Source organism: Gobius niger (assembly GCF_951799975.1).
Source record: "Gobius niger genome assembly, chromosome: 8".
NCBI classification, from domain to species: Eukaryota; Metazoa; Chordata; class Actinopteri; order Gobiiformes; family Gobiidae; genus Gobius; species Gobius niger.
The window spans coordinates 29,315,880-29,332,552 of NC_136859.1; the positions used below are offsets into that span (position 1 = coordinate 29,315,880).

The 16,673-nt window shown below is 42.8% G+C and overlaps 1 protein-coding gene across 2 annotated transcripts; it reads left to right on the top strand.

The window, feature by feature from the left end:
- The first annotated feature begins 13,247 nt into the window (after positions 1 to 13,247).
- Positions 13,248 to 16,149, top strand: LOC306967168 (free fatty acid receptor 2). 2 transcript variants are annotated; one of them, XM_079562082.1, is made up of 2 exons: positions 13,248 to 13,391; positions 14,654 to 16,149. In XM_079562082.1, the coding sequence occupies exon 2, from the start codon at positions 14,906 to 14,908 to the stop codon at positions 15,941 to 15,943; it is 1,038 nt and encodes a 345-aa protein (XP_079418208.1). In that variant the 5' UTR covers positions 13,248 to 13,391; positions 14,654 to 14,905; the 3' UTR covers positions 15,944 to 16,149. The 2 variants fall into 2 exon arrangements, with proteins under 2 accessions (XP_079418208.1, XP_079418209.1); XM_079562083.1 differs by having other exon boundaries at positions 13,383 to 13,396.
- Positions 16,150 to 16,673: the final 524 nt, after the last annotated feature.

Sequence of the window (16,673 nt, forward strand, 5' to 3'; positions counted from 1 at the left end):
TGTTTACCTTAATTAATCCTTTCCGTAGTCCCTGTGGTGGTAATACAAGTGTTAATGGGATGATTGGAGGGTCTTTCATCTCCCCCTGGTGTCTCTGACCAGAAAACCACAATTGCAACTTCGCTGCCTACGGGTCGGAGTCACCAATACACACTAATAGAATCACGTAGAAGAAGCTAGCAGGCTAACGGACAAAGCTAACAGTGGGCTAGCGCCATTTAAACAGTATTTGCAGCCAAGTTTGAGTGAAAAAAATAAACATTTACATTGTGTAATTGGATGTACAGTAGGCTATCCCTCTCTCACTTTATTTGTATTTTTTGTCAGTGTAGTATTTACTCTCACGGACAATAAATAGTAAAAAAAAAAACACAGCATGCTATGACACCTGCAGTGGCGCTAATGGCCTCTAGGGGCATGAGTTACTTAGTACTGCTTTAACAGTTATCTGCCGCTCTATGATCAGTTAATGACATTGAAAGAACATCAATTATAAGACTATCTTTATTTAAGGATTTTGAGCAGTGTTAAAAGGTCGTGTCATTCCTGCAGACTGTGCAGCTCTTTTCATACGCTGCCTCTACAGGCCAAAGCTGCAACTGCACTTATGGAAATGCAACAAGCTCTGCCAACTGCTATGGCAATAAAATGCACAGCGCAGAGGAGCCACCAGGGTCCAAACCAAATAACCTCGAGGTCCGCATCTGGACCTGAGTTGAGATGCATCTAACGCATCTTTGAGCAATCTTCAGGCCTTCACCAGTGGCTATTCTCAGCATTGTGGCAACAGCTCCCTAAATGCTCCTCATTTTCACAGAAAGGTCCTCCTGCTTATTTTAGGGGATCAGAGAGGGAACCTACTGGATATTCCATTTTCAACCGAACTAGCAAAGGGTAAAGACACATATTACCAAATAGCTGGAAAAAAGTAAAATATCACCTCTTTAACAACACATTTTAAAATAAAGATGGTTCACTATCTTTCTGATAGGCAGGATTTCAGACTGGCCAGAGTCTACACCCAGTTTATAGAACCCTAATTGCTTGGGCGGGAAAAAGATATAACAGAAAAGGGTCTCCAGCCTCCATTCCCTTGTGAGCTACTTTTCACGAAATAAAAATGTCAGAAAGGTACTTCCACTTCGAGGATACGCGTAAGTACCTCTGGGAAAGTGGTGATATTGTAGTCATATTGGACACATTAAACTCGTCAACTTAAAACATGCCCAATTTAACTGATCCTCGAGCCACGTCGGTCAAATACAGAGGACACATTTCCTTTTGGTGGATAATTAACCTAGATTTTTCACCTTTACCTGGACTGGTACATGATAAACCTGCACGATAAAGGAAGACCACAGCTGCTTTGGTCTCAATTTCAAAGTCTTGTTGTTTCGGTTTTGCATTTGCCTGTCAGTGTTTCCATAGGACGTTGCATTCTTCCCTTACCGGTAAAGCAGTTGTAATGAAAAAAACCTATTGTAGTAATTTGCGCAGACGCTGTGAGTACCTGATGCAACTCCGATCTTCACAGGCCGTGATGAAAACACACGTATTCGCTTATTGCAAGGCCTTGTGTTGACACTTCACTAAACTCCTTCCTCTTTTTCTTAACAGTGGAGAAGCACGTTTTGCAGTATTCAGTCGGATCAGACGGGTGTTGATTAACTTGGCATATTTTCTTCTATATTAACGCTGCCTAGAATGTAGTTAATGAAGACAAAAGGCAAAGCTAAATCTCCAGATAAGGCTGTTGACTTTGAAAAACGAGATAAAAATTACCAGAAGGGACGAATGAAAACAAAAGATCCAAGCTCCCACTTCTAAAAGCGAAGAAAAGAAGCAAAGAGCCTCTAACCACGCGCACAGGAACAAGCCTGGTCCTTTGTAAATCTGCGAGGAGGCCCCTGGAGTCGTGCAATATGAATCATATTTGTTAGACTTGTACCAACTGTGGTACATTCAGTCGACTACATTTGTTTGCCATTTCATTGTCTGACACAGCAAAGCACCTAAAAATGTAGCAACATAGTAATGAAAGGGGAACAAGGCTTGTATTTCCTTGATTAAATAGTGCCAAAGTAACCAGTGGTGGTTAGTAACAAATCAACCACATTACTCCTCTAATCAACCCACAGTTACTCCAATTCATAAAGCTTTAGACCAACGTGACATCATCAACTACAGGCCCTTAAGTATTTTACCAATCATCTCTAAAATTGCTGAGAAAATTGCATTAGAGCAGGTGACAACCCATCGAAATTCAATTAGGAACGGCTCGCACCCTCTCCAAAACAAAAGCACCTTCTTCTCTCAAACCAATGTCAAAACCCCAACTCCAGACTGTTTCATTAAGGGCGAGACAATCGACACCGTGTCTGAATTGAAATATCTTGGGGTCACACCAGATTCTGATACATATTCAGGATATGATTCAGAAAATCGGGGATAATGTCATTAACTTCAGACGTATTAGATCTGGTCTCTCTTTTTGGAGGCAGCCGGCCAAGGCAAGGCGTGTTTATTTACACACAAGCCAGGAGGATATTCACACACGCTCCTATTGTCTCCCACATGTCCGACTGTATCACCTGTGGAGGCTGGAGAAACTGCAAATAGACCTTCAGAGTCAGTGTACAAGCAAAGTAAAAAGTCATTTCAGCACCATTACTGTAACATCTTAAAGCAGTACTAAGTAACTTTACCTGAATCAATCCTTTCCGTAGTCTCTCTGGAGGTAATACAAGTGTTAATGGGATGACTGGGGGGTCTTTCATCTCAGCCGGTGTCTCTGGCCAGAAAATCTCAAATGCAACTGGCGCGCCTCCGGACCAGAGCCACAAATACACACTAATAGAATCACGAAGAAGAAGCTTACAGGCTTACTCGCCTTAACCGAGTGCATTTCCTCTAGTTCAGCTTTACCCAAATCTAAAAGCTCCTCGATTGGAGCTCACAGGCTATAGGCCAGTGGAAACGCCTCATTTGAAAGCTAAGACCTGCAGGACTTTTTTGTTATGGTGACGCCACATTTTTGTAACATTTCTAAGCGTTTTTGTCATGTTTTTGTTGCTTTTCCATCATCTTTTTGGTCACTTTTTTGTCCCTCTTTAGTCACTTTTTTGTTGTATTTTTTTTTTTTCCCAAGAAGCAAAAAGTTTGAGTGAAAACAATTATCTCCATTGTCTCATTAGAAGTATTATGTCCCACTTTCCTGTCGTCTTTTCTGTCAGCGTAGTATTTACGACACCTGTAGTGGCGCTTATGGCAAGAGTTACTTAATACTGCTTTAACAAAATACAATTTCTTGAGCTTTGAAAATTATTTTGAAGGGCTTGGCTCCTTTGGTTCCTCCATTTGTGAGCCAGTAGTGGTCACTCTACTTTTGGACAATCAGCTTTTGCGTTGAAGGCCACGACACTGTGGCACAAACTGCCTGATGCCATAAAGACATGTGTGACCATCCAGTGCTTTGAAGTCTCACTTAAAAAAACATCTGAAGTACACAGGTGTAAAGAGGTGGGATAGGTATCTCTGCATTTAGCCAGTATGCACTATAAAATGGGCCTTTTCCACATCACCTGCCCTCTCACACGTCACACCTGCTGCGGGGTTCAGCTGGGGTTGTCTAGTTGTTTGTCGTGTCGGGAGCGTTAAAGGGGCTAGATGCAAGTTTGCCATTTTATGCTCACTACTGCCATCTCAGGTCATGCGTGTAACTGCACCTTCTATATTAATCTCGTGCATGACGGCAATTCGGATCCGAAGTAACACCTTTTTGAGTGACAGTGCAGGATTTTAGAGGCAGTTGTGGTGAACAGGTCTGAGCTCCTTCTACACATTAGGACATGGCTGGAACATGTAGGGGGAGGAAAATACACAATTTGAACATTTTTAAACTCTGTATAGTCCCTTTAAGCCGGCGACATAGGCTTAAGGCCATCACCTTGGTATGCGACTTCCATGCCTCGATGACAGCGCTGATGCTGGTCCGAGTGGCGCCGTATAGCTGGACGTGGCCCGGGGTCTGCGGGCTCGTAGGGTGTCACGCTTCATGAATTCGTTTCCTGGGTCCTGGCAGCACCATCATGCCTCCCCTGTCTCGTGTCTTCATGCTCTTGTGTGCTGTATGCTCTGGACTGAACTCAAATACTGAAAAGACAGACATGTGGTGTAGCCAACTCCATTGCAGCTTGAGCTTAGTGGAGGCAACAGCAATGACAATGGTCCTTGAAAGAAAGAACTAACCAGACCGGGTCTCCTCTGGTCTGTTAAAAAAAAGAAAAAAAGGAGGCTCCTCAGTGCTAATTGTGCATGATATAAAACTACAGTCCCAGTATTTTATTGATAGAAAGTCCCCAAGAAGAACACTGCAAAAAGTAAATAACTAGATCAGATAATAATCCAATTTTCGTTGTTTTGACTAGTTAAGAAGTTCTCGGGCATTTGTCCTAGATTATTTCACTTGTTCTGAGATGTTTCCGACTCGTTTCAACACATTTCGTCCTTATTTCAGGTCATTTTCTTTGCCAATGGGGTAAGAAAATTGGTCTTATCTCATTGGCAATTTTACTTACTTTTTTTCAAGCGAGATTTACCCGAGAACTGGTCTGAAATGTCCTCAAACAAGCAAAGTAAAACCTGGTCCGATCCGGAAAAGTGTCAAAAAACCGCTCAAAACAAGAAACATTTCCTCAATTCAAGTCATTTAAGCCAATGCTTGATATTCACACTCTTTGCAGTGAAGCCCCAGCACCACCGGAACATGTTCATCGTGTTTGTGCATTGTGCGTGCAGTGGCCCTGTTCACAGTAGAAGATTCTGCACTGAAACCAGGAACTGCAAGTGTTGACTCACAGTGGATGTGACACATTTAGAGATGTGGAGGTGTTTTGGTTCCTCGAGATGGGTGCGCTGCTGATAAACCGCACTTTTATTCTCAGAATCATTGCAAAGAACGACAGATGGTTTCATACCTTTATCTTTGACATGCTATAACGTGTTGGTGGTTTGGCACGTGAGTCTCTCCAGAAAGCTTTTATGTTTATTTCGAAAGTCCTCAAAACCATGCCTTTAACAAAAGTAGTGCAGCTAAAGCCATTGAGTAGAGCGTTCATTGTCTCAGATCTGGTTATACATTAGTTCCTTATTTTTATGTGTGGTGTATCCCTATTTCTCCCCGTATCACCTGCACTAACTCAGATTGCAAGGGCCTCAAGATTTCAATCCTAAATTGGGAAATGCTGAATAAAACAGGCCTCTGTAATTTACCACTCCCTCTTTAACTGTGTCTTCCTCTAAGCCAAAGTAAACCAAGCCCTGACCATGAGCGAGAAGACCGTTGATCTGACCGACAGTGACGGGAAAGTCCCGCCCCCTCGGCTACACCTGTCCGCCGTGTTTGTTTACAGAGTTTGGGCCCGGCGGGACACGTGCCATAATACAAACAGAGGGACATTGTTTATTGTCCTCCTATATATAATAACTGCTTACACTATGGAGCGCACGGGTGCTATTCTTAAACATGGAGAGCAATGGAGTGAATTTCCTGTCGGGTGATATAGAGCAAACATAAACACGTTAAAAATATTTGAAAGTAATTTCCATTGGTCAAAGATAATAAAAGTGAGCTTGTAGCATTTATTTGACAAATGAAAATAGCTTATCTGCCCACAGGTAATTGTCAAAACACGGATGTGACTTATACACTGTGTTGGGGAGAACACTTTGTGATTGTATTTAGTTACAGAATACTGAATACTTCAAATGTATTTTGATACTTTGCCCAATATTGTATTCTGAATACTTAGAATACTTTCATGTTGATTTACATTATACCATGTATTATGGCATATAATTACGAAAAATGTAACATCTCTCATAAACCCATTTACCAATAATTGGAAATTCAAAACTCTCTTGGTGAATACATGCTCATGTGCTGTGTTCTTGTATGAACTGTGTTATAAGGCGTTTTTATTTCATTTTAGGAGGAAAACATTAAATGTTCTTTCTTAAGAATGTTGTTCATTATGAAGCTAAAATCTAATGCTTGAGCACTGTGAGGAGTTCTTTTGAGTTTAGGAATGTATCTGTATTCTAAATACTCACAAATATGAGAGTAACTGTTCCGGAATACACTTTCTTAAAATGAGTATTCTGAATACATGGAGGTCCTATGCCATTGGACTTGCATGCACCGTATAATGTCAATTTTGCTTTATTAAATATAGGACCTATATTTTATAAAGCAAAATTGCCATTTTAAACTGTTCTGATCTCTCTACCCAAGTTTTACTGTTATATCCTCACCAAATACACTGGGACTGGTGTTTTGTTTCATTTGTGCCATAATTCAGTAATCTTGAAGACTTGCATGAGGCTGGTCTCTGATTTTAAATAGGTTTTTTTTGTTTTGTTTTTTGCAGGTGTAATAATTTCAAACACATCTTCTTACACTTTGTTGGTTGGCCAATGCAACAATGATCAGCTGAAACCAAAAATAAATCCCCATAAACCGCTCGACCCTGGCTGCAGTGAAGCTATGGCGATTTCTTTACACCATGATGAAAGGAATAATCTTAGCAAGTGATCGACGGGTGAGGAAAGCTTTCCCTCATTACCCCTTTAAGGTCCAGACACCTCCAGGAAACTTGCTCTGATCCGGTTCATGGTAAAATTCTCTCCTTTCTACCAAGGGGTCTTTTCAAAAACACAAACTTTACTGGTGGCAATACGTTATGCCAAGGCTCAGATGTTGAAAAATAATTCTCAAAGCTGAATAAAACAAAATCTTTGACCTTTAAGTCCTGTCAAGGTTTTGTTTTGAGTGATAAACCATGGTCAAACCCTTTTCCAATTTCAGCCTGAAGAATAATGCCGTTTGCACTGAATGGGCAACATGAAAGTAGGCAAACATCTCTGACTGGATTTTGTGGACAAACATGAACTGAGAGCTGTGGTTTAAACTGAGCAGCATGTTCCCTTAAACACATTAAACAAAGAAGTTGTTACTCTTTTTTCCATGAACCAGCGGCTGAGTAAGAGTAAAAAGTCAGATGTGAAAGTTCCCTCGGATTTGCCACGTTGTTGAGTCAGAGCAGAAGCTGGAGGTCCTGCTGTGGTGCAATGGGACCCGGTGTTCACTTCAGAAAACCCCTGACGTCACGCCAAGCAGCACAGAGTTATGACAGATCAGCCCCAGACGTCTGCGGTTCAGACCGTGTCAAAGACCAACAAAAAAAACATGTTTCTGGTAATGTGTCGAAAGTCATCCCTAGATTAGAATGTCCCTAGAATCCCTATATCCCTAGAAGAAGAAAAAAGTATTCTTAGGAAGTGCATATGATTGTAATAAATAAATTCATTCGACCAAGACAAGTTACAAAAGATAGAGGATTTATTCTCATTAAGTCATTGAGTTAGATAAATATTTTAGACAAGAAAGCTTTCAGTTCATGTAGTAATAATACAGTTCCAGATGACAGAATCCGTCCAATCCACGTGAGTTGGCACATGTTGCTTCAGTCCGAGTAGAAATATAAGTTATCACAGCGGTTTTAAAACGGTACAATCAAAAGGGCGCACCATCAGGACCCTACAACAGTAAATTGCATGTAAGACATACACAATATACGATGGGTAGTCCAACATAGCACAGCCTACGAGCTATACCTGGTAAATGGTTGGATTGTGCTCTCTGGACGAGCCATTCAGGGACCCCGAGCATCTCACCCGGCCCACCTATACAGAAGCCTCTGGACCAGCACTAGCAAGCTAAAAAAAAATAATGACCATCTATTTGCAATCACCCGATCATTTCTGCACAAACACTTGACGCTCCAACTACTTGTAAACAACTCATCCACTGACTGCACGCCTAGCCTTAGTGCTGCAGAGAGAGGAGAGGTCAGGTATGGCAGAAAGGGCTTCATTTGTAGCGAACCCCTACATCTGATTGGCTAAATGTGGGGCACTAAACCCCAACTCCCTGCGCTATGAAGAAATTGACTGATGTGGGCGGTTTATTTACAAAGGCTTATGAAATGGGTTCTTTCCAAACCTGCTAGGCCAGGGGTGTCGAACTCATTTGGGTCATGGGCTGAAATCCAGCTTCCTTAGAGGGTCGCGGGCCGCATATAATGCGATTAATATGTGCATGCCGCACATGTTTATAATGCAAACAAGAAAATACTATTGAGAAAACTATTTTACGATAATTAATTGTATTGAGGTGTGATTTTAGAATAGTGCTGATTTGGTCAAAAGCCTGGGACTGTAATAATAATGGTTCACACTTGTTTAAAAGCCTGACCAGGGCAGACTGACCATTTACCACGTGGCTATCATATGCTGTTTATATCCTGATCTCTTATTATGTCAGCGTCCTCTGCTAGACATGTGTGAAATTATTTCCCTTTTTTGTTTTCAATTTAAGGTGCCCCCTAGTGGCTAGAATGAGCATTCTGGTTATTTCCTTCAAAATTCATAACTCTGCACAGGAATGGGATAGAGACTTAAACATTTTAGTGACATGCTCAGAAATGTATGGTCTACAAGTCTGGGGCCGGATTAAATCATCTTGTGGGCCGGATTTAGCCCGCGGGCCGCCAGCTTGACATGTCTGTGCTAGGCTAACCTTGCTTGTTTGGAATCCATGCTGTAAAATCATGGAAAACACTGTCACTCAGAGTGGGTTCTATCAATATATATCAGTATATCAGTCTATCAGTATATATTCGTAGAAATAAAAGGAGAAGCAGCGTTTGATTGTTAAGTATGCGGACAGTTAGCAAGCTAGCACGTCTCGGAAAGTTTTCATTGTTCGCTAGCGTGCTCAATGTATTATCCTATAGCCGTTAGCATCATCAAACATCGCAAATTGTGAACGATCCAGATGTTTTCAGCTGTTGTCAACCCAAAGCCTAGTTAGAAACTATTAATGTGTATACAAATCTTTAGAGATCTTACTTTAGATAAGAATTAGCATATACAAGTGGCTTCTACGCTAAATGCTAAAGGCTACTAAACACCATCCTAAAATAATGTTAATATATAGAAACATACCTTAATAAATGGCCTGGTTTCTTTTTTTTTTTTTTGTGGTGACACTGTAGAATACGCAATTCAAACAGGTCCGGGGATTTTGTAGGTGAAGATAGCTAACAGCGTTTCTGTGATTTCTATGTAAAGCTACAAAACATTTGCAGGTTACGGAACGAAATGATTTGGAGAAGAAGCTGCAGTCTTAAGTTCAAGAGAATGAGTGCGGGGAGGCTGAATGGCAGGAATCCATCTTTTTTTTTTTAACCTTGTGAGCTACTTTTACATAACAAACTGGCAGAAAGATACTTGCCCTTCGGAAAAAGAAAAAACATCTAAAAAGCGACTCATCTCATGTTGAAATGTGGAGAGCTTTTGGCGAACCAACTTGAAAAGCGAAGTTGGCGATCTCCGTTTGGACTTTAATTAAAAAGACGTCAAGAAGCGCCATCTCCTGACATCGACCGGTGAGGGGTAAGAGTCGTCGCGAAAACGAACGAAGCAAACAAAACGGCCGCGGGCATGTTTTTCATTAAGGGAGAACAGCGTGGCTCAGTGATCAAACAAAAGTCAGCTCTGTGCAACGTGGGCTCTGGAATAAACTTTTTGTCGTCAAGAAATGAAGAAACGAGACAAATGGCGGTGTCGTGTTTTTAAATGGGTCACACACAAAGCCTTGACCTTTCGACGGTTAGGTCTGTGGGCTGTGGTGAGACTTCTCTACAAGCACCAGGAATATGCTGTCACATTGAATACATCACTGTTCTCCATTTCTCAGGGCCCGAGAATCTCAATCAGATCAGATGGGTTACTTTAATAAATAGAGTCAATGCATTGAATCTAGTCAAAAGTACTCGTATCATTCTTTGGCGTGTTCTACCAAACCTTCATTTAAAGTGACGGGTTTTAATGCTTTTAAAAATATGACTTATTAAAGGGATGACATCTGTTGTAAGTAATAATATGAGCTGCACATTAATAAAGAAATGTTGGACAGAAAAGTGCCATAGATAGAGGTGAAGTTCCATAGCAGTTTGACTCACTCAGTTTCCATTGACATAGATACAGGCGGCATCTCGTCATAGAAGGGGGCGTGGCCTCACTGAGGGGGAAAATAGAATCTTTTGGGAAACACAATTTTTCACTCTTTTTAGCCAAATCCTGGCAAAATATAAACTTATCTATGAAATACAAATAGTCAAGTATAAATCTGGTCCATATGTATGTTTATTAACAGCAGATTGTTCAGTAGAAGCAGTTGCCCCGAGACTCTGGAATGCCCTGCCAGAGCCCCTGAGGGCTCCCCAGAGTGTTGAGGCCTTTAAAAAAGGCCTAAAAACACATCTATTTTTAAAGGCCTTTTCAGACTAATTTGTTTGTTTGCTGCGTTGTTTTTACTATGTCAATGTTCTTTTTGTTTTTATCAGATTTTACTCTTCTGTTGTAGCACTTTGAGGTTTCGTTGAAATGTAAAGTGCAATATAAATAAAATTTATTATTATTATTAAAAAACGGCAGTCGTAGCTAGCGCTAGCTAGAGTTAGCATTAGCACGATGCTAACATGAAGTAGGCCTATCATGAGAGCATTCTCCGTTATTTATGTATTTATCGGCTGCTCAACCACTTTGCTCTTCCTCATGTCTTTGTATCTTTATTTAGTGGAAAACTATATTCATTATTCAGCATTTGTTAAAGTAGTTTTTGAATGATTAGAGAAAGTGTACATTTTTTTTTCCAAATTGTCTATCCATGTCACTTCCTGTCAGTGTCCAAGAAGGAAGTGAAACCATAAACATCACAAAAAAAATAGTCAAACTAAAGAAATCTGGGTACATTTTTTTGTTGCTAAATAATGATGCTAATAATTGTGTTACTATGTTTTAGCTAAATAATGTGTCTTAGCCTTTGTGTCCTTATGCACTTTAAAGGAACAGGCCACTGTTTTTCCATACTGAGCTATGTTCTTACCTGAGCTTAGACGAGTTGATACGTACCTGCTTGATTGTTGTGCGTGCCCTCAGTCACGACCTTGGCCTCTCCCAATGTATTCCTATAGCTCCAAACGGGGTGAAGTTGGAGCTACGACGCTCTTCCACGGGCACGCGCACAGCAGACAGGTTCGTATGAACTCGTCTAAGCTCAGGTAAGAACATATCTCAGTATGGAAAACTGTGTCCTGTTCCTTTAAGTGTCTAAAACTCACTCCATGGATGTATTTCTTTAAATGAGTAAATCAAATCAAGGGCAAATTTACTACTTTCAATCAAATTTGTGCTAATTTTAAGATGACTTTTAGCGGTGTAAGTGGTTGGTGGTGGTCGGAGGGGGCCGATGGCACGGTTTGGCTGCCTCTTTCTCCCCTGGGCCAGCCGTGGCTACAACAGCTTACAAATGTTGAAGTGAATGAATAAAGTGTTCCTCCCAAAAAAAAGCGCTTTATGCAATAATTGACTAAGTATTTTAGCTAAGAATTAACACCATATTATGTATTATATTATGTATGTAGTACAGTTTTATCATCAAGACTTCAGTAAATAAAAACAAGGACAATGTGGAGAGACGTTAATTAACTATGTCTTCACATACCAGTGGAGCCTTCGTAGGTGAGCGCCTGCCTTAGAAGAAGCCTGCAGTCATTTACATACATTACGCTGCATCGGAGCGGCTCTATGTTCACCCCTCAGCCATTATGCCTCCTAAAGCTCTCCCTGACTCGGTATAACGAGCTGTACCTGTTCTCCACGCGTCCCCTTGCCTCCTCCACAAGGCAACCGCCGCTTGATTAAGCACCGCGCAGCCCAGTGATCTTTAACACTCTGTAAATGAGGGTGTTTTTTTTTTTATTCGATTCGGCAAACAACTTGGAACAATTGGAAGTGCAAACACAGTGTGACAAGCGCCTTTCTGAATTCGCCGCATTATTTTTTATATCCCAGAATTACAGGATTTCACAATGGAATGATGAACTGTTTGTGTAATCAGCTGAAAACACGCCTCCACGGTGACGAGTCAAAAGTTTGATTTACGAGGGAAACTCCTGCTGCCTGCGCCTGCAGCTGTGGAGAGGCAAAGCGGGAGCTCTTCAGGGAGGCGTGACTCAGTTCAGTTACTGCTTTAGTGCTTCACTCTGCCGTTGTACATGCTTGAATGCTGAAAACTATTTAGCCCATACTAAACATGCACTGTTTCCATGTACATCTCGCACCTTCTTTGGCGATATCAACTGCAAAAGACAGAAGATCAAGCACAAGAACTTTTTATTTCCTTTTTTTTACTGAACTCACAGTAAATAGATATTCTTAGTCAATCCAATTACCCCCCCCCCAAAAAAAAAAGTCATCATCAGAATATAACTGTTCTGGGGTTACTGCAGTTGCTCAGTTCTAGGTTCAGCAACACTATGCGCCCAAAGAATGACATCAGAACATCCTGAATGATCCACGTTATTCCGTCGATGGATTTCTTCTTCCCTGATGGCACGGGCGTATTCCGAGATGACAGTGTGCCAGGATTCATCGAGCTCACGTGGTGAAAGAGGTGGCTCAGGGAGCGTGAGATGCATCGGCCGCCACAGAGTCCAGATCTGAACCCCATTGAGGATCTTTGGAATGTGCTGGAGAAGGCTTTGCGCTGCGGTCACACTCTCCCATCGTCCATATGAGATTTTGGTGGATCTTTTGACATTGCACAAGCGCACTGAAGCAACGCCACAACAAATGCGAGCTGTAATCGGAGGTCAAGGCGGTCCAACGATATCTTTTAATATTTTGGGGGCCCCTCTTTGCCCTGGGCCCCGGATTAAACAGTAACCTTTACCCACACAAATCCACTTTACTGTCAGCAACAAAACCAGAGGACAAACTGAGAAGGTTTGTTTTAAATGTATTAATGACACACTTCCAACTTCCACAAACATTGTTCTACTTTCCGTGCACCGAATGAACTTATTGAACCAACAGCGGCCAGCGGTCACCACGGCGACCAGATAATTTGCTTCTGCATCTCTGCCGTTACTAACAATCTTATCAGCTCTGCTTTACCTTTTTGCGATACCCATGTAAATAAACGGGGTGTGACGTGGCTGTGGGAGCGGGGATCAGTCGCCCGTCGCTGGTGGGCGGGTCGAGGGACGCGGCGGCACAGGAGGGTTTTTCTTTGGGACTCTGAGATGGTTCAAGACCGGCAAGTTTTGGAGTTCAAACCGAGCAGGAGGAAGTGGAGGACGTTGCTTTGTGTTGTGGCTTTTCTTTGGTTGCCTCACACCCCCCCCTCGTCCCACCCCCCCCGCTCACTCACGCAGCTATAAGACACACACTTCTGGTTTCTCTCCATCAGACAAGCCTCAAAGGTAAGGTGTACTGTTTTTTTTTTTTTTTTTAACTAAGATTCATTCAGATTTCTATGAGTTTTTACTTTATTGATGTCTATAGATCTGTTAATGATATTGCTCTGCTACTATTTATTTCTATTTTGAAGAGATAAATAAACGATCGCTTTTAAAGAAACATAACAAGTGCAAATAGATGAGGCAATACATTCACTTTATTGAATTTCCCCCCCGCAAGGTCATTCATTTGGTTGCTCTTAAAACAACACTCTGAAATGATGCAAAAATAGCACTAATTCCCCATTACTGCTACTTATTATATTATCAAACTTTTTACAACCTCATAAGCTATTTAACCTTGCACTAAAGCGCTAAACTAAAATGACCAAAAGTCTTAAATCGCAGAAGCCCCTGAGCACAAACCGAACCCTTCAGACACCACAGAGAGCCACTATTCGATGTATTATATCAACTTTAAACAAATGATTTTGACATTCAACTAGTTCTCATTCAGAGCGGAGCTTCGCGAGTGTCCGGAATAGTTATGGGAAGCCCCGGCCCTGTGTTTGTGGAGCTCCTCGGAGTCATTATGTTTATGATGAGTTGGGAATAATTGCAGAGCGGCCGTAAAAAACGCAACTGTTGAACGACTGAGCGCTTTAATATACGACACTTTAGTCCTCATTAAGAGATAATGGGAGAGGACAACAGGGCAGGAGTGAGGACGTTAAAAAACGGGAATGATTTAGGTAAACAGTGCTTTGTGGACCGACCAAACGCCTACATCAGCAAAGCATCTATTACTATCGCCGATATTAATCTGCGCTTTGTTTTGCTACAAGTGTATAAGACAGGCTTTTACATTTGTCTAAAAATCACTATATCAGTATTAACCATAGCTCTACACGAGTAAAGATATATCTGATGCTTGCTCAAAATGGCCCTTAGGTATAGTATGATTGAACAGCGACAGGTACAGAATGTGTACCTTGATTTAAAATGGTGATAAGTCATTGCCCAAAGATCATCAGCCATACACATTGCTTTCTAATCTTCTAGACTTGACGTGACAAGGACAATGAATAGCATCAGAAAACTATTAAAATGTCATGGAAATTCCCTCCCTTTATCGAACACATTTGGGATTCGCAGCCACCTATTCAAAGAAATGTGCCCATTCTCATGACGGTGATCTGCTCTGTCTAAACATTGGAGAATCGGCCTGGTTGGGTCTTCTGTGTAACTCAGTGTTGTAATCTCTTTCCATTCTCTCTTATCTGCAGAGCTCAAAGCCCGGCAGGAGACCGCGATTGTTGGTTTATCGGCGAAGACAGGAAAACCGCTCCACTCTCGTTCCAGGCCACTGACTCAATAAAAAGATTCCCCATTGTCCCCCCCCCACCCCCCCCACCATCACCATCAACCAACAAAGCCCCCCCCCTGTGGCGTCTCCTATCCACTCCCGCCTCGCATCGGAAGACATGATGTGATTCGCCTCGCTTGTCCTGGACCTCCGACCAAGCCACTCGTCCACCATGCAGCAGTGCCACACCGGCCTGTGCCTGTCCGTCTACGTGATCACCTTCGTGCTGGGCTTCCCCGCCAACATCCTGGCCTTCTACACCTTCTGCAAAAAGGTCCGGCAAAAGGCCACGCCCATCGACATCCTCCTCCTCAACTTGACCATCTCGGACTTGCTCTTCCTGCTCTTCCTGCCCTTCAAGATGCAGGAGGTCATGAACAACATGGTGTGGAACATGCCCTACATCCTCTGCCCGCTGTCCGGGTTCGTCTTCTACATGACCATCTACAACAGCACCTTCTTCCTCACGGCGATCAGCGTGGAGCGCTACCTGGGCGTGGCGTTCCCCATCCAGCACTCCTTGAAGCGCCGGCCGGTTTACGCCACCGCCGCCAGCATCTTCTTCTGGATTTTCTGCGTCATCCACCTGAGCATCGTCTTCATCATCCCGCTCATCGGCAACAGCGCTCCGATAACGCCCGTCCCGGCCTCCCCGGACGACTCCATCTTCCCAAACGCGACAGCTTCAGCTAGCGAGCATCGAGTTTGCTACGAGAACTTTACGGAGGCGCAGCTGGACATCCTCCTCCCGGTGCGCCTTGAACTCTGCATCGTGCTGTTTTGCATCCCGTTCTTCATCTCCAGCTTCTGCTACATCAACTTCATCCGCATCCTGCTGTCGCTGCAACACATCAACCGCCGGAAGCGCCTCCGTGCGATCGGCATGGCCCTGGGAACTTTGTTCGTCTTTGCCCTCTGCTTCGGACCCTACAACGTCTCGCACATCGTCGGGTTCGTCCAGTGGAAGAGTCCGCTCTGGAGGGACAAGGCGTTGCTCTGCAGCACCTTCAACGCGTGCCTCGACCCGTTCATTTTCTACTTCTCGTCGTCGGCGATGCGGGGGTCGGTGAGCAGCGTCTGGCAAGGGGTGACGAATCGTCTGCCGAGCTGCCTGTCGTGCCGCATGCCCCGGGCGCTCAGAGTCAGCAGCAGCAACAACAGCGGCGATCGAGATAAGGAGCGCAAACAAGAATCCACGAGTGCTCTCTGACGGACTGGACAGGAGCAGTAAGCAGCCGTCCCAAGACTAATTTATTGTACGCTCAACCCACCCAGAAATGAATGGCATGTTTATGTTTTTACACTCGCTGCTCGTCGATGGCTTTGTGTGACTAAGGTTTAGACGAAGATTCTGCTTCATGCATGGACTAAAGAGAACTGCTTTGACGATGTTCAGAAAGAAATGTTAGGAAGATGCAATTGAGCAAACGGCCCATACTAAGGACAAGGCAGTTTGCGCTGTGTTTCGGAGCTCGCTTGTGAGAATGCGGTGTGAGTGATTGTGCTGGTTGGAGAGGCCATTGGTGCAGATTGGCCGCCATGTTTCTGTTTTCGGTCAGCTCCAGGGGCAGCTGTGGCATCAGTTACAGTTTGCTGTAACCCCCCCCCCCCCAAATGCAGCGTGAATGAAAGCCATTTGTAATTTAAGGAGAACATATATTGAATGTAGATTTTTTTTTTTTTTTTGTATGTCCGTTTTTTGGAAAAGTGGTTCGCAAACTGAGACAAAGCTACATCCGGTGGTATCTGGAAATTAAGTTTGATCCTGAAACTGTAACATAGATAATAACTTGATGTTTGTTAAAATGCTGGTCCATTTTAATTAAATGTATAGAATTGAAAAAAAAAAAAATACTACTTGATTGTAATTTCTTGTAACCAGTTCATTTATGTTAACACTGTGGTTCAAAACATATGTAGCATGTAAATGGTATTCCATG

Coding starts and splice junctions, on each gene's coding strand:
- LOC306967168 (XM_079562082.1), top strand. CDS start 14,906: ATGCAGCAGTGCCACACCGGCCTGTGCCTGTCCGTCTACGTGATCACC.